The sequence below is a fragment of the Sitophilus oryzae genome, unplaced genomic scaffold (assembly GCF_002938485.1).
Source record: "Sitophilus oryzae breed Bouriz unplaced genomic scaffold, Soryzae_2.0 scaffold_815_pilon_pilon, whole genome shotgun sequence".
Classification (NCBI taxonomy): domain Eukaryota; kingdom Metazoa; phylum Arthropoda; class Insecta; order Coleoptera; family Curculionidae; genus Sitophilus; species Sitophilus oryzae.
In genome coordinates this window covers 1,972,221-1,994,280 of record NW_022147434.1, presented here as the reverse complement: position 1 = coordinate 1,994,280, position 22,060 = coordinate 1,972,221, and the positions used below count along the sequence as shown (strand labels likewise).

The window sequence follows — 22,060 nt, the reverse complement described above, 5'->3', positions numbered from 1 at the left end:
TGTATTCTTTGTACCATGATAGCAAGCTTAGTGTTTTTTTAATTAATATTCAGTCCTTAAGACATAAAACGGATGAATTATATCTTTTATTAGAAGAGCTCAATTTTCCAGAAATTGTTGCCATAACTGAACATTGGTTAAATATGGATGAGCCTGTATTTGTCAAAAAATACACTACATTAACTAGATTCAGTAGAAGTAACTCTTCTCATGGAGGTACTATGATAATGTCTACTAACAATGACTTTTCGGCAGTAACTAAGTTCGATACTCTAATATCCGAAAAATTTCTTGAATTTTCCGTCGTTTATCATAATGCTTTTGACCTCTATATTATTTGTATTTACAGAACACCTGACGCTGACGTACATATTTTCAGTCAAAAATTGCTAAGCTTGCTTGAATCCCTACCTATAAAAAGTAAATTAATTTTGTGTGGCGACCTGAATATTGACTTTTCCAGTGTGTGTGCAGCTAAGGAGTCTCTCCAGTCCATTTTTCATTCTTTTGGTATACTCATGCATGTTGACTCACCAACTAGAATAACTAAAACTGGCTCTAGTACTATAGACTATGTCGTGTCGTTTTTTGACCCGGAATTCGTTGACTGTAGAGTCCTTCACTGAGGTTTCTCTGATCATGAGGCAGTATTGACAAAGTTTTTGCTAAAATCCAAATGCAAAAATACCTCGCGCAAATTGGGCCGTATTTTTTCGGATGAAAATTTTCTAAATTTTCACCACCTATGTCTAACAACAGAGTGGGTTGTTCTCTCGGCTGACGTCGATTCCGAATTTTCTAGATTTATGGATACCTTGTCTAATCTGGCGTACAAGGCGTTTCCTCTTAGGCCTATCAAAAGTAAACAAGGTATACCCTGGTCTACTACAGGCTTGCGTATATCTGCAAAGAGCATGCGCTCATTATCTCACCTTAAGAAATTCACGGACAGCGTCTTCTTTCATAATTACGTGAAACTTTATAGAAAGGTTTATCGTAAGACTATGAAAGCTGCCAAGGACATTTATTATAATGCGAGGCTAGCCAAAGCCGGTAATGTCGCTAAGGAGACTTGGGCTATTGTAAATGACTTAACGAATAAGACTTCTTCGTCTGGCACAGTCTTTAATTCACCTGAAGATTTAAACACTTACTTTGTTAATGTGGCCAAAAATTTAGTCAAACCAAAACACCATAACTCCTTCCCATGATTCACTTTCATATCTCCCTAAAGCAAATGAGAATTTACACAGTTTCTTCCTCACGCCCGTAGCATTAGATGAGCTCCGTAGTACAATTAATAATATTAAAAACAAATCCTCATCAGGGACTGATGGGCTTACTCTCAAAATGTTCTCTGAACTTCCTGAATGCACATTAAACCATCTTACTACTTTAATTAACGAGACATTCCAAAACGGAGTTTTTCCAAACTGCCTTAAGACAGCAATAATTATTCCTCTGTATAAAGGAGGTGATAAAGATGAAGCTTCGAACTATCGCCCAATTGCACTCCTGCCCACATTATCTAAGATCATTGAAAGATTGGTTAAAAAAAGGTTTCTATCTTTTCTCCTTAAATATAAAATACTTACTACCCATCAATTTGGATTTCTAAGTAACAGTTGCACAAATGATGCTATGTTCGACCTTTTTAATAATGTATACTCTAGCCTGAATAACCATCACTCTACAGCTACAATTTTCTGTGATTTCTCTAAGGCTTTCGATTGTGTAAATCATAATATCTTAATTAACAAATTGCAATACTATGGTTTCAGGGGAGTGCCGCTCGAATGGCTTAAGTCATATCTTGGCAACAGAAGGCAGCTTGTGAGGATTGATACGTCTATGTCTTCTTGTAAGCCTATAGAATGTGGTGTCCCTCAGGGTTCAGTACTTGGCCCTATTTTGTTTCTGGTGTTTATCAACGACATTGCAAATCTAGACATTAGCGGTAAAATCTGCCTCTTTGCGGACGATACTAGTTTCACTTGGAGCGGCCCAGATGTTGCGGCGCTATATGATACTATATCCAGTGACTTACGCACCATTAAGTCTTGGTGCGATTCTAATCTCCTATGCCTCAACCTATCAAAAACTAAAGTTTTGTCATATAAAAGTACTATACAACCTTTTGTACTTAATAACACTACTATTGACGTCGTGGACTCTGTGAAATTCTTAGGACTTCTTGTAGACAACTCGTTAAAATGGGACTTTCACATTGAAGCTCTATCAAAGAAACTAAGCGCTGCCTGTTTTGCGCTAAGATCAGTTTCTAAGGAACTTAACTTCTCAACCTCTAGAATAGCCTATTATGCCCTTTTTGAGTCACATCTTCGTTATGCTCTTCCATTCTGGGGTACTTGCTGCGCAACAAAATTTGATCGTGTTTTCATACTTCAGAAGAGAGCAAGCAGTTCGATATTTATTGGGACTAAACAGTAGAACTCACTGCCAGAATTTCTTTAAAAATTTGAAAATACTGACTCTTCTTTCTTTATTCATTTTTGAATCCGTTTGCTTAATCCGCAAGCACATATCTGCTATTCCCGAAAGGCCATCTCATAACTATCCGCTTAGGAATGCAGAGCACGATTTTTATCTGCCAACCCCGAGCTCAGAACTAGTTAAGCGTTCAATACTGTACAATGCCAAAAAAATGTACAATCATCTGCCTTTGAATATCAAATCGCTTTCATTCTTTCCCGCATTTCGCAAAGCTTTTAAAATCATACCTACTGAGAGAGCCCTATATGCGGTAAACGACTTTTTGTTGATGTTTAATTATGAACAATTTTGTATTTTAAAATTTTGATCATCTCACACACTGGTCAAAGGTCATATTTAATATTCTATAACTTTAAAATTATATCTATTTACTGCGTACTGTTCTAAAATTGTCCATGTATATTCTTTTTGTAATTTTAAAGACTTAAATTTTTTTGAATTGTATTATTTGTATTGTGTATTTTTTGTTGTTTGTATTTTTTTGTGATTTTGTTGTTTGTGAGTGCTTTGTCGATGAAGCTGTTTTGGCTTTTTGCACAATAAAGCGTTGTTTGGTTTTTGTTGTTATTTAATATAGAGGTAGAGAGAACGAGTTGCGAGTTGCGACGAGTGCGCATCAAAAAAATTTCTTATGCCAAATCAAAGTGCCAAATCAAGGTTGCCAAATGCCATGGTAGTCGCCATTTTCGCGCTTGAATCTACAGGGGAGATTAAAAGTAATAGCTGATAATTTCAAATTTGTTTTGTTTTAATTGTTAATATTTTAACTATTATTCCGTATTAATAATTTTGTAGAGATTAGGCATGTGTATTTTTGAATTTACTCACTGATATAAACGGCTTTTGTATTCTGAACTGTTTTTAGTATTTTAAGAATAATTTAATAATTAATATAGGTAAGTAAAGTTTAATCAATTTTACTCTATTCGTATAGTATTTTAATCATGACTCGTTATACTCTAATCAAAAATTCGAAATATATGGACAAAATCCGGACAAATGATGAAACTTGAAATCCGGATCACAAATCCGAACGTCGCACAAAAGAAACTATAAATTTATTTATGAACTTTTATGGGACGCAAATAATAGCCCCGCAATCAAGAAAAAAAATCACTTTCCAGGAGTGCACAAAAAGCGAAAAAGTGGCACTGTAGCATCGCGAGCGTAGCATCGTAGAGACTAAAATATTCAAGAAAGTAACTGAGAAATGAATTCAATTATAACGGAAAAAGCTTTTACCAGAGGCTTCTTTTACTAAGTTATTGTTTTTGCTTTGTAAGTGCTTCGTTTGTCCGTTAGAGGGCATCAATCAATACAAGAACTTAACAAGAACTTTGATTAGTTTAATAGTTTAAAATTTATGAAGCTTATTTGTCATATACACATATCATTTGCTATACCTGGCTATACTAACACAACATTCCATATTTTTGCTACCTAGAATATTAGCTCATTCTAGATTTCAAGTGCTTACAGAGCTTTATGTACCTACCAAGAAATATTTTTTGCCAGTTTCGAAAAAACTTTTTTTTCTCAAAAAGTATGCGCGGTCGCGTTTTTTACAAGAGATGAATGTAGAGTGTAGAATGAGTAAGAGGGGGGTTAATCACTGCGACCTAAAAGATCTATTGTGCCCCCCTTCCGTGACTCATCACACAGTCTATAACCCATCATACCTGTGATCATACCCCTGTTGAGAGGGGACAGGGTATTTCCCATCCTCCTCTGACAACAGTTCTTTCTCCGAGGGTACACACCCTTCCACGGTTAGAATTTGGCCCTCCGTGCCGCCCTTCACAGTCGAGAAACTTGCCTCCGGCTGAGGGAGGAACCCGTGAGTTGGAGGCTGGAGGATTTGTCTCCATTTTCTCTACCACTTTAACTTGGTTAGGTTGTATGCAAGAGATAGAATATGTAGTAAATACTAGAAGTACCATTTTACAAAGAAAAAATCAGTATTATGAAAATCAGTCTTATTATTACAGTTCGAAGAAAAAATTAGTCTTATTACAGTTCCCATACATTTTTCTAATTATTGCGTAAATAACATGTTAAAGTGCCTAGCAAAACCTAGGCACCCCAAATCTCATTCAAATCGGGCTATCGGTTCTTAAAATGTATTTATTTTTTAAATTTTGATGCCCTTTACTGGACAAGCGAAGCACTTTTGTATAGAGGTAAGTTGAAATGGTTGAATAAGCTGAGAATGATGATGATGATGACTTTGAATAATTCTGGGGAGAGGCATGTTAATTTTATATTTTTGATTAAATAAATAGATTTAAAATTTAACCGATAAAGAAATAGGAAAGCTTATTTACTTAAAAAAACAAGAACTAAATGGCATATATCTTTATTTTCACCGTTTAAAATGTAAATAATATGACCATTTTATTTTAGGATCGTCTGACAAATATATAACTAATTTTCCCGCCACTGGTTCTTCAGTTTCTTCGTTAGAATTAGCTTTTATTATAATTCTGCTTGTCTTCCTGGCTTTGATTAGTTCTTCCGTTAGATCAGCAACAAATATTTCCGGATGTATATCGTAAACGAACACTTTGTCGTCGTTAAATGAATTTCTGAAATCTATGTAAGCAGGATAGTTACTTCTAACGATGAATGGTCCTTTAGGTGTCGGTGTTAAGCCTTCTCCGATTAATTTGTAACTAAAAATATGGTATAAGTTGATTGGTATGATAAATTAATATGGAGACAATACAGGGTGTTTCAAAAAACATGTGCCATCTCTCGTAAAATTTATTTTTTATATCAACACAGGGCTGATTCTGCTTTGTTTCGTAGCTACAGAGGGTTAAAACAAAGTTTATAGAATATATTAGTATACCAGGTGCGTCTCAAAAATGTGCGATTTTTTTAAGCGAAAATATCAAAAGTTGACATATGATATGTCATTCTATTCAGAGTAATTTTCTATAGATTAAAGAAAAAAAATACCGATGGTACCATTTAAAAATCAAAAGTTGTAGTAATTTCCGGTGAAACAGGAAGTGACCGAAAACATTTGAAAAAATTAAAAAGTTATAGAGCCACTTTATCTTATACAGGGTGCTACAAATTCGAGGTACGAGCATTGGTATCTCGGAAACCGTAAAGGACGGTCCACACTTGCTATATAACACTGCTATATAGCAAAGTTATATAACATGTTACATATTTTTTAGTCACATTTAGCAAATTTCGATGCTATATAACTTGCTAGATGTTATCCATTTGTAGTCGGTAAAGATCAAAAGATGTTGTGCAACATTGCTATTGTAACATGAAACAACGCGTCCACACTTGCTAAATTTCTAGTTTAGCCGCTCATATTTTCAGGGACGTGCGCGACAGAATCTTAGTGTGGTGAGCTGATATTGGTTTGTTTAGGTTAACTGTTCTTGGGTTTGTTTATTTACTGGTCAATAATACCGTATGATCGAAAAAAAAACTGCGTCCCGTCGGCCTCCCGTCCAGTTGGCTTGGACATGACGATCGATGACATTCCCCATATAATTTTCCATATAAAATGACAGCGATTTTCATCTAGTACTGTAAATTATTAATGTTTTTAAAAGACAGACGACACCACGAGAAACAGCCGAGGCAAGTATTGAAAAGATAAGCTAATTGAGTTCAACTGTATCTAGATCTTGCTGGTAGGCTATGGCGGACTCAAAACCGCTTTTTTTCTCGACTTTCTTTCCCTTAGTTCAAAAATAATTACGCACGCCGCTGCTGCGAGCTGAACCTCTTTCTCGCCAAAACGGTTCATGACTACGAAAACTATAATGTGGACGGCCCCCGGTTTTTTAACATGTTACATGTAGCTTGTTAAATAGCAATGTTATATAACATGTTACTAAATGTGGACCCTCCTTAATATATACGAAGATGGTTAAATTGGGGCAAAGTTGCGCCTTGAGATGTTCACCAAGATGCCCTCAAAAAAGTTTTAAAAATTTCAAGGATTGCTGAGTTTTTTGGAAAAAAACGGATTTTTTGGAAAATCAATTTTATTTTTTCTTGTCGTTACTTTTAAGAAAATCGAAAAACTAATTACACATCCTCATAGCCACTTTATAAGGGCTATCTGGGTAATGGTGTGGATCCGGTGGCTGACCTTGAAACGGGTTTCTGCTGCATATAGTCACAGCCATTACGCATGCGCACATCTTCGATGTTGCCAGATTGTAAGTTATTTTGGAATTATTTTCAGTAGAAAACAAATATGTGCTTTTCAGTGTTTTTTGTCAATATATACCGTATGATCGAAAAAACGGCGTCCAGTTAGCTGGGAAATGACGATTGAGGACATTTCCCATATAAAATGACAGCGATCTTCATTTCATAGTCATCGCTGACGCTATTTTTTTTTCAATCATAGTACGCGGTATATTATTTATATCAAGGATTTATATTATTATTTTAATATTTCGCACAACACGTGAACGCTTATTATGTATTTTCATAGTCAATAAAATTAAATAGAAATAAAACTCTAGATTCCTATAATTAATCTAATTGCTCTAGATTATTTAGCTACGTTTAAAAAGGGCTTTATTAAAAATTCGGGAAATTATATGTCCAAGTTTTTTCCTTTTTTAATTTTAAATGCTGTAGCTCCATGTCATGTTCATAATAGGTTTTCTGCTAATTTAAGATTTCTCTATTCTTACACCTAATTTATGTGATTTTCTTAGCTATAATATGATTTATAAACCATATTTTTCATAATGGAAGGATGTAATAGGATATGCAAAATTAAGATATTTTAACATTTATTTTCCAGACAAAGCATAATATAGTATTAAGATTAAGACATAATAAATATTATAAGAAAGATCTTAATATAAATCACAAACTAAGTCTTAATTTGGTCTTGTATAAACACAGGTATAAAACTAATAAGATCAAAACTCAACCTTCACCATATTGTCAAGATTTGGCATTATAGGAAACAAGAAATTGCAGTAAATTAAGAAAAGAATATCAAAGTACACGATATTAAATACGATAATGTATTCTACGACACGAACCATCTCCCTTCTAAAGAGAAAAAATAAAACAAAAAGATAAAACATAAAGCTTATTTTAGTCTTATCAACACTCTTCGATAAAATATATGTCTAAAATTGCTATTAATCCACTAACTTGATATTTTTAAGAAATTATATGATACAAACATTACAATCAAAGTATATTATATTAGTAACATTATAGGTAAAATATGTTACCTCTATCTCCCATTGACGTGTATTGTTCTATAAGACTCGTCATGGTAATATTTCAAAACATCAATATACATATAATGAAAACTATTGTTGCCTGTAAATAACTAGAAATTAAATAACTTGAAAGAAATAAAATAATTCTAATAAGTTTAAAACCATTAAGAAAAAATCTGTAAATGATAATTTTTAATTCTAATGTAAATATATAAATAAATGTTATTATTATTCAACCACTTCCATATCTTTGTTATTATTACGTACAATTTTATATATTCATAATACTTTCATTTCACAATCTTCATTATCCTTCTTACCTTAATTTTGGATATCAAGATAAATCTGAAATTATAAAATTAATTATAGAATTTGTATTATTATTGATTAACACTCAAAAAAAATTCAACTGCAAATAATTCGAAAATAAACTGCAATTTGGCAACATCGACGATGTGCGCTTGCGTAGTATCGATGATCAAATGCAGCAAATATGGCCTTCAAGGTCAGCCACCGGATCCACACCTTTACCGCTATCTGATAGTATTTTTAGATTTTTAAATTAGCTGATAATTTGTGAGATACAGAGGCCAACTTAATTTTTTTTAATACGGACCTGCATTTTTTATTTCAGATTTTCAAAGAACTCGGTGTCCTGAGTACAATGATATGCCACACTTAATATTTTTTTTTTATTTCGGACATTTGAATACAATTTATTTAAACTAATTTCAAGTCCGGCTCTGTTTTTTTTAATATTTAATCTATTCATCGTTAAGCCGGAGTCTCATGCATCCGAAATCCGATGGTACGACATCCGAAATTTGAAGTTATCGTGTGAAATAAAAAAAGCCTGTCACATATATCCGAAAGTTCGTTCCGAAATTTGACAGTTTTGACATTTTTCTGCTGCATTGAATAGAGATTCATATCATGTTTTATTGGAGAAACACTTAAACAAATATCCCGAAATTGCCCACTTCCCATTAAACTTGTTTTTAAAAACCAATGTTTTAAAAAAAAGTGGGGTTAAAAAACACACGATATCGTACAAAAGTTAAACAATATTTAACTTTATACGACGTCGGACGATTAGTTAAAAATATCGGATAAAAATTGGTGTCAAAATATTTCGACCAATAGGAGCACCGTCGGATCGTCGTGTCATCGGATTTCGGATGCATGAGACTCCGGCTTTAGTTTGTAGAAGTTAATTTATTTATAATAACTACGATGAATATTACGCATATTATTAGATCGCACACCGATATTTCAAATTCACAGTAAAAAAAGGTAAAAATAACATCTTTAAATTGCTGACCTGGATATAATTTATTTGAATCTTCCAATTGGCTCGACTTTCTTTATTCAATGTTAATTAGCGCTGATCAATATTGTTGTTATGAATATAATCAGATTAAATAAATAAAAAATAACAGAGTCGGACTTGAAATTATTTTAAATAATAATTAAATATATTTTTTGTTGTTAAGGTACCCAAAACAAAAAAAAATGTAAAGTGTGGCATATCATTAAACTAAGGGGACTGAGTTCTTTCAAAACCGGAAATAAAAAATGCAGGTCCGTATTTAAAAAAATTAAGTTGGCCTCTGTATCACACAAATTATTAGCTAGTTTGAAAATCTAAGAATATTATCAGATAGCCCTAATAAAGTGGCTATGGGAATGTGCAATTAGTTTTTTGATTTTCTTAAATGTAACAACAGGAAAAAATGAAATTGATTTTCCAAAAAATCCGTTTTTCCAAAAAATTCAGCAATCCTTGAAATTTTTAAAACTTTTTTGGTGGCATCTTGGTAAACATCTCAAGGCGCAACTTTGCCCCAATTTAACCGTCTTCGTATATATTACGGTTTCCGAGATACCAATGCTCGTACCTCGAATTTGTAGCACCCTGTATATGATACCGTATGATTATTATATTGTAATTACAAATTGAATATTTGAGACAACTAACTAAATAATAAAACATCGAGAGTCAAATAAAAAAAAATAGACGATGTGTTTGATCTAACGTCTTTTACTCGACTGCGCCTGAGGGCCTCGCTCTTCTTCGGCAGAAATGTCTAGCCCTAGCAGGCAACTATTAAGCTTGACCAATCAGGTTGGTTAGCGTGCTTATTTGGAGTGTGTTTTTGTTATTTGTGTGTGATTCATTGGTTTTTGTCAAAAACTCTAACGTGATTGGTCGGGCTTAACAGCTGCCTGCTGGAGCTAGACACAAGTTTCTTCGGCTACCGCCGCAATGCGACGATGTAAGTAAACGGCGGCGCCGCAGTTACCACGTATAGCACAAATAATTATTCATATGCAGTGTGATTTCTATATAGTCTAAAAAAATTAGACTTGTTATGTGTTTAAAAAAAATATATCAGCATAGGGTTTAAAGTACTTTTGTGATCTACCTATAAGGCGTTAAACATAAAAAAAAGAATGTCTTGCCGAAAATAAATGGTACGCCACTGCTCATCTTCTTGATTGTCAATATTTTTTTAACAAAATTGATGTCTTGATTTTTTCTTGTAGAGGTCCCATTTTCGTGTGTTTTATAGGGTTTCTGGTTTATGAGTTGAAATACAAAGATGCGGTGCAGTGTTCGATTCGTCTGTATGTGTTGGCGGTTGGAATCTCCATGAATGTTTGTAGGCATAATATGGATTAATATATGTTTTGGTGCCTGAAGAAGCGACAGTAAAGTCGCGAAACGTCGCAAAAACATTGTTTCCTTTCAAGCCTTCCCAAACACCCACGATTTTTTTTCTGCGTTACTGAGAATTTCATATCCGACCAAGATACTTCTTGATTTACTACCTCTGAACGAAACCAATAATTGTGAATAATAAATATTATAGAATAAGTTCAAAAAGCCCAACAAATCCGTAAAATTTCAAATCAAATTCAAATTTGTCTTATTTTTCATATTAAAAATATAATTCATATGCTCATTTGCTCATTCCCTAATCTTTTTATTCAAAGATAACTGCAATCTGTTTTTTGACAGTTTATTTACTTACACATATTCTCCGGATATCGCAGAAAATAGACATAAATTACTTTCGAGCGTTCCTAGATTGGAAGGATCAAAAATTATAATAATTTTTCCTGTTTCTCCTGGCGACATTGATTGACATCGTTCCATATAAAATTCAGGATCGTCAAACTAAAAAAAATGCAACTTACATACATAAGCCGTGATCAGAAATAAATCTAATCAAAAAGGTTTTCAAATAAGCTGTTTGCTTTGTTGCTAACAGTTCTAATGTTAAATGTCCACTACACTACTCGCGAAATAGGCCGAAGTAGGTCAAAGTCGAATAGTGCAGAGGGTCGAATAGTGATTTTGTATTTTCTCGTCGAAAATAAGCCGAAACGAGGCAAAGTTAGGCGAAGAAATACGAAATATCTCTCTTTACCATTCGTCATTGACTTACTTCGGTTTATTTCGCGAATAGTGTAGAGGCAGTTTTATATTTATCCATTTATTTCTTTTTTTTGCATAATAGGTTAGTGCTAAATGTTTACTTTTACCTTATACGAAAATTCTAAAGATTGTTCGAAATTATTCTTAAACAGAATTGTTTTGGTGGCCTTTTCGCCAAGCTCGGCTTCAAAAAATAGATCCTCGTTAGGTTCAGGCGGGTTGCTTTTCATTTTAATTGTGAACAAAAACGTGCCCAATTCTTCACATTTTGCTGTTAAAGTAGTGGATGTATTTTCGACTATTATTGGTTTATAAGTGACATCAATTTTAGACTAAAAATAGGTTGTAATTAATAACATTTCCGTTTCTTATTATTTTTTGAGTAAAATTACATTTCGAAATAATGTATCTAACCTAACTAAGTTTAGAGGTGTATTTTTTATATATTTTTCACATCCTGGTGGTTACTAAAGTCTGCCCAACGAGTCAGGGAATATTTCATCAGATGACAGCAGAAAATGACAGAAGAATGAGAATCAAAATGAAAGTTGTTTGACAAACTATTATAACCTGCTAATTTCGAATAGAACCACCAGAGTCAATACGAGTCAGTACAATAAGATATACTGAACAAACAAAGAAGAGCAAGTATTTTCCCATTTTCCCAAGCGCATGAAATATAGTACCGGATTAAGTGATTATACAGGGTGTCCCAATATTCTGTGGACATGGAACTACTACTTATTTTTGGAATCAAAATAAGTACATTGGACACAATTTACCTTTGAGGGCATCAAACTTTAAAAAGATCAAGGTATTTTTTTTAGATATTTTAAGGACCATTATTCCTAATTGAATAAAATTTTGGGTGTCTTATGTTTTGCTAAGTGCTTTAACATTGGATTGTCACAAAAATGAAGAAAAAGTCCGGGAAGGGCCTAACCTAACCTAACCCCTATATAAATTTTAGTATAAATATTTTTCAACTCAACCGACGACGGATTTTTTTTTGTAAAATTATCCTTCTAGTATTTACTATATTTTTTTTGCCTCTTGTAAAAAATCGCCACCACGCACACTTTTTAAGCTTTACTTTTTTTCCTAAAGCTGACTTCCAAAAAATGTTTTTTTTTCACATTAAGTTATGGAGACGCATAAAATCTATTCTCCTTTAATAATCTAGTTGGTGGGAAAATATAGAAGAATGTGTTAGTATCACAAATTATATTTGACTTCATAAAAAGCGAAAAAAATTAATAAATTTTAAATTAATTAACGTTCGGATTTATTTTTAATTGATGCCCTTTAACGGACAAACGAAGTACTTTTGTGGAAAGATAAATTATGTGCAATTAACTTATTTTACTTCAAAAAAATCATAGTTGTTCTATGTCCACAGAATATTGAAACTCCCTGTATATTTTGTAGGTCTGTTTTGGAAAAATAAATTCTCCAAAAAAATGTCCTGAAAAACTATGCGATGTGGCTTACAAGAGGCAAAGAAGGTAGTAAATACTAGAGGGACAATTTTACGAAAAGAAAATCTGGTGGAGTTGGAAATCTGGGTGGATATTTATACTAAAATTTATATAGTGGGGGGGGGGGTTAGTTTTCACCCTTCCCGTACTTTTTCTTGATTTTTGTGTAAGTCAAATGTTAAAGCAATTAGCAAAACATAGACCTTCAAAATCTCATTCAAATCGGAATAACGGTTCTTAAAATATCTGAAAAATGTGTTTATTTTTTTAAAGTTTGATGCCTTCTAGCGGACAAACGAAGCACTTTTGTATAGTGGTAAATTGTGTCCAATGAACTTATTTTGAATCCAAAAATACGTACTATAGTAGCTCCATGTACTACGGAATATTGGGACACACTTTATAATAAACACTTCGCGTTTTTCTTTCTCCTTCGTACCAGATCTCCAGAGCAATTCACTCCTAGTATACTATAATGGATGTATATAATTACTAATTATTAGCTTACCGTGGTATACGGATCCATCTTTACAATATTTTCAAAGGTTAAACCTTTTCCTGGACATTCTAAATAATACGTCACTGGTATATTAACTAGATTTTCCAAAACTAATTGCCGCGTTACTGCTTTTCTTACAGTAGTGTGGAAGGACATTGTTTGGATTGGCTCGCATGGCAGACCTTTTAGGCCGATTTCGTAAAAAAGGAACTCGCCAGTTTCGGGATTTTTGAACGTTACTTTCAATTCGATAAAGCCTTCGTTAACGAGATATATTCCCCATTTGTATTTCTTGGTCTCCTTTCCTTCAACTTGGATTGTTTTAAAGCCGGACACCCTATATAACGTGTGGCTCGTTACATGGGAAATTAACTTAGTTTTGACATCGAAACTTTGCTTGGAGGTCAACCAGTTTGTAACGTCCAAAAATTCGTAATGGATTTTTTTGCAACTTAATTCTCTTTCAATTTTTTTTTCTACTAAGGGCTCGGTAGCATTTCCTTCTAAGTTATACCTCAGTCCACTACCGTCAGGTAAGCGGATGAAAACGTTGCCCTAAAAATGATGGAAATTTAAAATAAATATACAGGTTGTGTTAATTTGTTTATTACTCGCGGCAAGAGCTTTATGGTAGAAATATGGCAACCTCGGCCCGCTCGTCGAGAGACGACGCGACGCGAAGTAACGAGTCAGGCAGTGGAGGTATGGCAGTGTTGCCATTCTGTTCCCCAATAAGTAACCGTCCAGTTAACAATCTGTATATGTAGCTAATTATAGTCTGCCTTCTTTCACTGGACAGACTACAGTTTCTTTGATATGGTGCAGATACTTTTCCCAAAAATAAAAACCTCCGATAAAAATGGATTGTGGCGAATAGTTACAGTTTTATATACCGGGCCGACAATTTTGGTTTTGGGTGTCAGTTTTCATTTGTACGAAGAGTACAGCCAACACGCTCAGTACAATAAGATGTACTGAATAACGAAAGAATATTAAGTGGTTATCTAATAAACACTTCGCATTTTTCTCTCTCTGACTTATAAGATCGCCTTTTGAGGGTGTTAATAATAACTTACGCATAAGCGACCAAAAACCAAGGACTGTATATATTCTAAAGGACTGTTTGATCGCGTCAAATCGCCGCTGTCGTAGTGGCCGTGGATGCTTACGTCGCGCAGGGACCAGCGCTCCACAGTGCGGTGGATGGTTATTCTAGCGGGAAAAAATCTCAGGAGCCATGTTAGGGACTTAAAATCTAAGAACGTAGCAAATGGTCTAATATATAGCAACCATATGGTTAAATTTATTTATTTATTAATAAATAAATAAATACAAGATAATAAAACTATGGTATTATATTTTATTTTGAAAATAATAAATAATAAGATAGATACTTTAATTTTAACACTCGGTAATTGTAAATTCATATGTAGTATCTAAGACAATTTTTTAAAATTTTATTAAAACTAGTAATAATCATTTAGTTTTATTATAAATTATCAGAAAGTAAAAAAAAACTTTAGCATATCGTCATGCTTTATTTAACTAGAATATCATTTGGATGTTTTTGTCTTGAGAAAAATTGCCGAACTGACTATTGCTGTCATTTATTAGCTGCCCATACACGGAAAAGCCCTGCCTTCGGCCTTAGCCTTGGGTCCGGGCCTTTAACCCAAAATACCATAGGTTTGCGTGAAAGACAAAGTCCGCGGATATATTTCCGCTATGGTAATTTGGGTTAAAGCTCCGGGCTCAAGATCAAATCCGAAGGCCGGGCCTTTCCGTGTATGGGCAGCTATTAATTTTTTAAACTCAGTGCCTTTCGATGGAATTAAGGTTTCCACAATTACAGCAGCATCCTTACTTCCACTAGCTCTAAAGCTCATATAGTACTTGCAAAACCCAATTCTTCTTTTAAATGCTCTTCAATTAACCCTTTAACGAGTCTTTGTTTTGTTTTTATTTATTTTATACTATTCAATTGAAATGAAACTTTTGGGCATTCACCTGGTAAGCTTGAACTTCCTGTGACTGTGACTACCTGCGTTGGTAACTATTGGTAACTCAAAAGATCTACATCATTCAATATATCCATATTTTTGAAAAAAAGTAAAAGTTTGATATCTGCAGAACAAAGGCACGAAGGACTTTAACAAATAATATACGTACAGTAGAAAAGTACACATCTTTGGCAATCTTCAACATAATTTGGCTTTGGAATAAAATGTATAAGCACTTGTAAATATTTTGTTGATAAAATGTATCGAAATACAAAGAATATTCATGCATTTTTATATCAATTGGAATGTCTACTATTTATTCTTATCAGTACACATTTTTTGGCTTATTTCTAACTAAACGGTTTTATCCCGCTAAATTTATCTTTCACCGCACTGTGCGCTCGTCCGTTAAACGCAAAAATAACTGTCACTGTCTAAAATCTTTAGCTCCAACTTCAACTCGGTCCCTAGATGATGTAAAAAAACTGACAGTGCAGAAAGATAGCAATCGAACTATCCTTATCTCTATAGTATCCTTGACCAAAAACTGCTGTAATAAGATTATTTTGATTTTACGATAACAAACGTTAATAATGACATATAGAAAAACTGTTTTTGGGTCTTTTTGAAATACAAGCATTGTGGGACCAAAGAAATAAAGATTATCACAATCAGTATATGTTTTGTAAGATGTGGTTATTGTGGTTATCCCTAATTTTCGTAGTGGATGGTTTTGATTGTTTGATGACATTTTGATGTTTTTTTGATCATCACGAGACCTATGCCAAGTTAAAGTAGAAATAAAGTTACTTGCATTATGGATATTTTTTCCTTCTAGAGATCTACTTCCCGAAACGTTAGACATTTTTTTGTCCATTAGGCAAATTTGTTTATTAGTAAGTCACTGCTGACAAGCTGGTCTCCGTTGAATTAACGCAGCAGTATTTCCAAAAAACAACCATTTTATTTTGTAATTTTTTACAGTACAAGTGGCGAAACACCCATTGGACTTACTATAAACTTCTCAAGGGGAATTAAATGTAAAATGCTCATTGGGAGAGAATGTCCAGTTACTGATGGTTCACTAAATTACCTTAAAAGTATCGGTTGGTATTGTCATAGCTCTTGGAGCAAATGTGATGTTAATTGGCGTTTCTACTTGAGGTGGAACAATAATTTCCTTGGCTGTAGAAAACTGATCGTTGGAGATTTCTGGTTTTAATAGCCATTGTTCAAAAGTGCTGTAATAGAAAAATAACATTTTTTCAAACGTCATAAAACTATTAATTATTGAGATGTGATTCACAATATGAAGGGTTCAAGGGAAAAACATGATTAGCGCCATTTTACTAATTTTACAGCAAAGCACTGGACGGCTGGTGGTTATCAGGGGTTTTCCGTGTATTCTAGTTTTTTATTAGTCATATATCATAATATTTAATAACTTATTGCCCTGCACAGTTTTTCCCCTGGCACGCCCACTTATGGTCTCTAAAATTGTGCACAGCGCCTGACCGGCCCTTGTGACCGGCCCAGTTATTACGCTGTTTAAACGCGAGTTTATTTTTGCGCACAGGAAATATTACTGGTTTGCTCATTGTCATAAAAACAATTTTCGTACCACGAATTAGGGACAAGATTTTTATCTGTATACATATAGTATACCCAATCTGCGCTAATAGCAACCTTAAATTTATATTATATATTAACTATTATAATTTATATAATATTATTAACTTGCAAAAGTTTTAAATACGTACTCATTGATTCTCATCAAAAAATATAAAAAAAGTTCCTATAAACATGGGTATGGAAATGCGTAGTTTTAGAGTTACAGGATGTTAAAGCTTTTTAAAATTAGTTTTTTTGTAATTATCTTAAATACTGTTATTGACTAATAGTAATAACTAATAGTAATAATATTTAATAGTAAATTAGGTAAAATATAATATAATTTATTAATTTTATTTTTATTTTAATTTTATTAATTGTGATTAATAAAATTGCATTTATCTCATCAAGGAGGCCGAATTCGACAAAATATCAAGATACAACTTTTAATCGACATTAAAGTTAGTGGCGCACATGTTTTTTTTTGAAAAATATTCCTGTGATAAAATTATAATAAATCGAAAAAAGTGAAGATTTTAACCCCTGTAGCTACGAAACCAAGCAGAATCGGACCTATGTTTATAGGTCCGATTCATATATTTTGTGTTATTCTCGAGATTAACCGGGTAATGTCGACATTAACCGGATATCGGACCTTAACCGTAACATATACATTACTTACTTATTAGTTATATTGATTGGTTGTTCGGTTCGACTTCTTACGTTGCAGGTAAAAGACAAAGTGTCAGTTGGATCTGGCATCTTTACTGAATTTCCTTTTAGCAGCAATTTAAGAGGCAGTTTGTAATCCTTAATAGAACAATTCGCCTATAAAACATTTACAATAGATAAAACATGATCAAAGAGTTTTATGATCAAACGGCCTTTGACAGTAAAAATTACGCGAATAAAATAAAAAATAATGTAAACTGAAAAATAATTATAATCGATATACCGGGTGCGTCTCGAAAGTGGCTCACCTCTATATATTTTTTTTTTTTTCAGATAAAATAAAGATACTTGGTGCGTTAGTATATGGCATAAATCAGGATTGATTGACGTATTCGATTGTTTTTGGTCGCTTCCTGTTACACCGGAAATGACTACAACTTTTGATTTTTAAATGGTACCCTCGCTATTTTTTTACTTTATTCGATAGAAAATGACATTCTGAATAGAATGACATATCATATGTCAACGTTTGACATTCTCGCTTAATAAAAAATTGTATTTTAAATTTCTAGGTTGCCATGGCTATGTTAAAAACACTAATTCTTAATCGAGGAGCATTGAAAAAATAGATTGGATCGTCTAATGTTTTCAGTGTCTTGTCCTGGCCATTTAGAAAATGCTCAAATTGTATTTTTAATCATATCTCATTTTTTTCCAAATGGAACGAGAGTGGCTCATTAGCATATTTGGAAAAAGCATTTTTTTACGAATATATTGATACTACACACTTGGTATTTCGAGTCAAATTTTCGTTACGAACCGCAAGTTATAATTTCAAATAAACTATATGCGAAAATGTCAAAGTTGACATGTGACATGTCATTCTATTCAAAGTGATATTTTCTATCGAATAAAGTAAAAAAATACCGAGGGTGCCATTTAAAAATCAAAATTTGTTTTGAAACGCACCCGGTATATGTCGTTACAAACCTTTGTTCTATATTCACATTTTTCTTTAGTTGGATTAAAAGTAACTTTAAAAACTGCATAATTTCTTGGAGTTACAAAACCCTGTTTTGGTTCTATATTAAAGACAGAAGTTCTTTTTTCGTCAAATGTCCAAGAGTAACTGTAAATAAAAGTATATTTATTGCGTATTAATATACGGAGCAATCAAAAATGATTGAAATAGTTGACAATATTGTGTTGAGGATTTTAAGATTAGCGAGTGATATTGATGCCAAAACAAATAATTAACCGAAAAATTTTAGCAAATTATGTTAATTCATTGATGCCAATTTTTTGGTTTGAATTTGTTATTATTAAATAATTACTGTTTTTCAATACAACAATAGTGTTTAAAATAGAAAAGGAAAACTTACATAATCACGGCTTATTATTATCTCGGCGTTCATAACAAGGTTAGGAATTGAACGTAATCGACGCAGTAACTTTTAATCAATACAGAATCCCAATTTTGAGCACCGTTTAATGATTTCTTAAATACAGAGTGTTTCACAAAACATGTGCCATCTCTCGTGAGGAGATTCCCCACGTAAAAATAATATTTATTTTTCATATCAACATAGGTCCGATTTTGGTTTGTTTATTATATACAGGGTGGTCCGAACTGTATTCCGGAAACTTCAGCAGCATATTTTGCAGATAAAAATAAGTAAAAAAGTTCTTATAGATGTATGTTCTAAAATGCTTAGTTTTGGAGATACAGGGTGTAGAAGTTTCATTTTTATTTCGATTTTTTCCAAGTAATTTCTGAAGTAACATCAATATTTGGATGAAATTTGGTGTCTGGGAGTTTTTTGATATGAAAAATTCGATTTTGATGTCAAAATGACTCATACTTGTAGAGGGCACCACCTACATATTTTTAACTGGTTTGAAGAGTAATAACTTTTCGTCCGTACCTGAAAACTACTAAGTAAAAAAATATACATTTACGACGTTTTTAACTCAAAAAAGACCTCTTAATAAAAATCGCTACGAGTAATAGTTCTCGAGATATTTGAAATTGAAATTATCAATACCTGTCATCATTGACATAAATTAAACATATGTTGACTAAATAGTTAATAGACGGAAATCATAAATTTGAATTGTTTTTGTGCCAAACCATCATCAATCATCATTTTTTCGAAGAAAATTTTATTATTAATTTAAAAAAATAAAAATTTTCCAAATTTACCTTTTTAGTCAAATAACTATCTTCTCAACATGTTTATTTTTTGTCAGTAATGACATGTATTGACTATTCCCATTCTAAATATCTCCAGAATGGTTACTCGTAACGATTTTTACCAAGAGACATTTTTTACGTAAAAAAATACGAAAATGTATATTTTTTCACTCAGCAGTTCTATACAGGTACGAACAAAAAGTTATTACTCTTCAAAACAGTTAAAACACATGTAGGTGGCGCCCTCTACAAATAGGAGTCACAGTGACATCAAAATCAAATTCCTCATGTCAAAAAACTAACAGACACCAATTTTCATCCAAATATTGACGTTACTTCAGAAATTATTTGGAAAAAATCGAAATAAAAATGAAACTTCTACACCCCGTATCTCCGAAACTAAGCATTTTAGGACATACATTTATAAGAATTTTTTTATTTCTTTTTATCTGCAGAATATGCTCCCGAAGTTTCCGGAATACAATTCGGACCACTGTATACAGAGTGCTCCGAATTGTATCCGGACCACCACTACAGGGTGTAGAAGTTTCATTTTTATTTCGATTTTTTCCAAATAATCTCTAAAGTAACGTCAATATTTGGATGAAAATTGGTGGATGGGTGTTTTTTGACATGAGAAATTTGATTTTGATGTCAATATGACTCCCATTTGTAGGTGGCGCCACCTACATGTGTTTTAACTGTTTTGAAGGGTAATAACTTTTCGTCGGTACCTGTATAAAACTACTGAGTAAAAAAATATACATTTGCGACTTTTTCTACATAAAAAAGGTCTCTTGGTAAAAATCGCTACGAGTAATGGTTCTCGAGATATTTGGAATCGAAATTATCAATACCTGTCATCATTGACATAAATTAAACATGTTGACTAAATAGTAATTAGACTGAAATCTTTTTGTGTCAAAAGTTCAAAAGAAATTGTTTAATCATCATTTTTTCGCAGAAAAACTTATGATTAATTTAAAAAAATAAAAATTTATTATTTCAGTCAAATAACTATACTCAACGTGTGCTTATTTTTTGTCAATAATGACATGTATTGACTATTTCCATTCTAAATATCTTGAGAACGGTTGCTCCTAGCGATTTTTGCCAAGAGACATTTTTTACATAAAAAGTCATGAAAATGTATATTTTTTTAGTCAGTGGTTTTATACAGGTACGGTCGAAAAGTTATTACTCTTCAAAACAGTTAAAACACATGTAGGTGGCGCCCTCTACAAATAGGAGTCACAGTGACATCAAAATCAAATTCCTCATGTCAAAAAACTAACAGACACCAATTTTCATCCAAATATTGACGTTACTTCAGAAATTATTTGGAAAAAATCGAAATAAAAATGAAACTTCTACACCCTGTATCTCCGAAACTAAGCATTTTAGGACATACATTTATACGAACTTTTTTACTTATTTTTATCTGCAGAATATGCTGTCGAAGTTTCCGGAATACAATTCGGACCACCCTGTATATTTATTATAATTTTCTTCCAAGTATTTTTAGTGATTCGAATGAAATTTTGAGAGTAAAATTTACTACAAGTGCTACATATTTTAATGCTAAAAAATTGTCGATACATTTATCAGGGACGTGCATAATCATTGGAATATTTTTTAAAAAAAAACATATGCGCAACTGAATTTTTTTCTTTTGATATCAAAATTGTGTAGGCCGTTTAATGCCAATTAAAAGTTTCTCTAGATATTTTGTCGAATTCGGTCTCCTTGATGAGAAAAACTAAATTTTATTAATTACAATTATTAATAAAATTAAAATAAAAATGAAATTAATAAATAATTATATATTTTACCTAATTTATTATTAAATATTATTCCTATTAGTCCAACCTACAGCAATTTCAAATAAAAAAATTATGGTATTTAAGATAATTGCAAAAAACCTAATATTAAAAATTTTTAACATCCTGTAAATCTAAAACTATGCATTTCCATACACATGTTTATAGGAACCTTTCTTCTTATTTTTTGATGAGGAATTAATAATATTAGATTATTTAAAGGTTGCTATTAGACTTGGATCAAGGCAAATTAATAAAATTGCGTTTATCTCATCAAGGAGGCCGATATCGACACAATATCAAGAGACAACTTTTAATCGGCATTAAACTGCTTACACTATTTCGCTAACAAAAAAAAAATCAGTGGCGTACATGCTTTTTTTTTAGAAAAATATTCCCGTGATAACCCATATGCACGTTCCTGGTGAGTATGGCGACACTTTTTTAGCCTTAAAATATGTCGCACTTATAGTAAAAAAGAAGAAAATTATACTAAATCGAAAAATTATTAAGACTTTACAACCTGTAACTAGGAAACAGAAATCGGATCTATGTTGATATGAAAAATAAATCTTATGTTTACGTGAGGAATCTCTGCA

At 32.5% G+C, this 22,060-nt stretch overlaps 1 protein-coding gene across 1 annotated transcript in view; it reads right to left on the bottom strand.

Moving 5' to 3' along the window:
* Positions 1-4,853: 4,853 nt before the first annotated feature.
* Positions 4,854-22,060, bottom strand: part of LOC115889577 (hydrocephalus-inducing protein-like) — a 220,623-nt gene continuing 203,416 nt past the window's right edge. The window contains exons 56-62 of the mRNA XM_030909629.1: positions 18,438-18,576; positions 17,458-17,603; positions 16,258-16,405; positions 13,174-13,719; positions 11,295-11,519; positions 10,781-10,926; positions 4,854-5,186 (exon numbers count right to left, since the gene is read on the bottom strand). Of these exons, the coding sequence (XP_030765489.1) occupies positions 4,877-5,186; positions 10,781-10,926; positions 11,295-11,519; positions 13,174-13,719; positions 16,258-16,405; positions 17,458-17,603; positions 18,438-18,576 (1,660 nt within the window). The 3' untranslated portion in view covers positions 4,854-4,876. The remainder of the gene's footprint in view (positions 5,187-10,780; positions 10,927-11,294; positions 11,520-13,173; positions 13,720-16,257; positions 16,406-17,457; positions 17,604-18,437; positions 18,577-22,060) is intronic.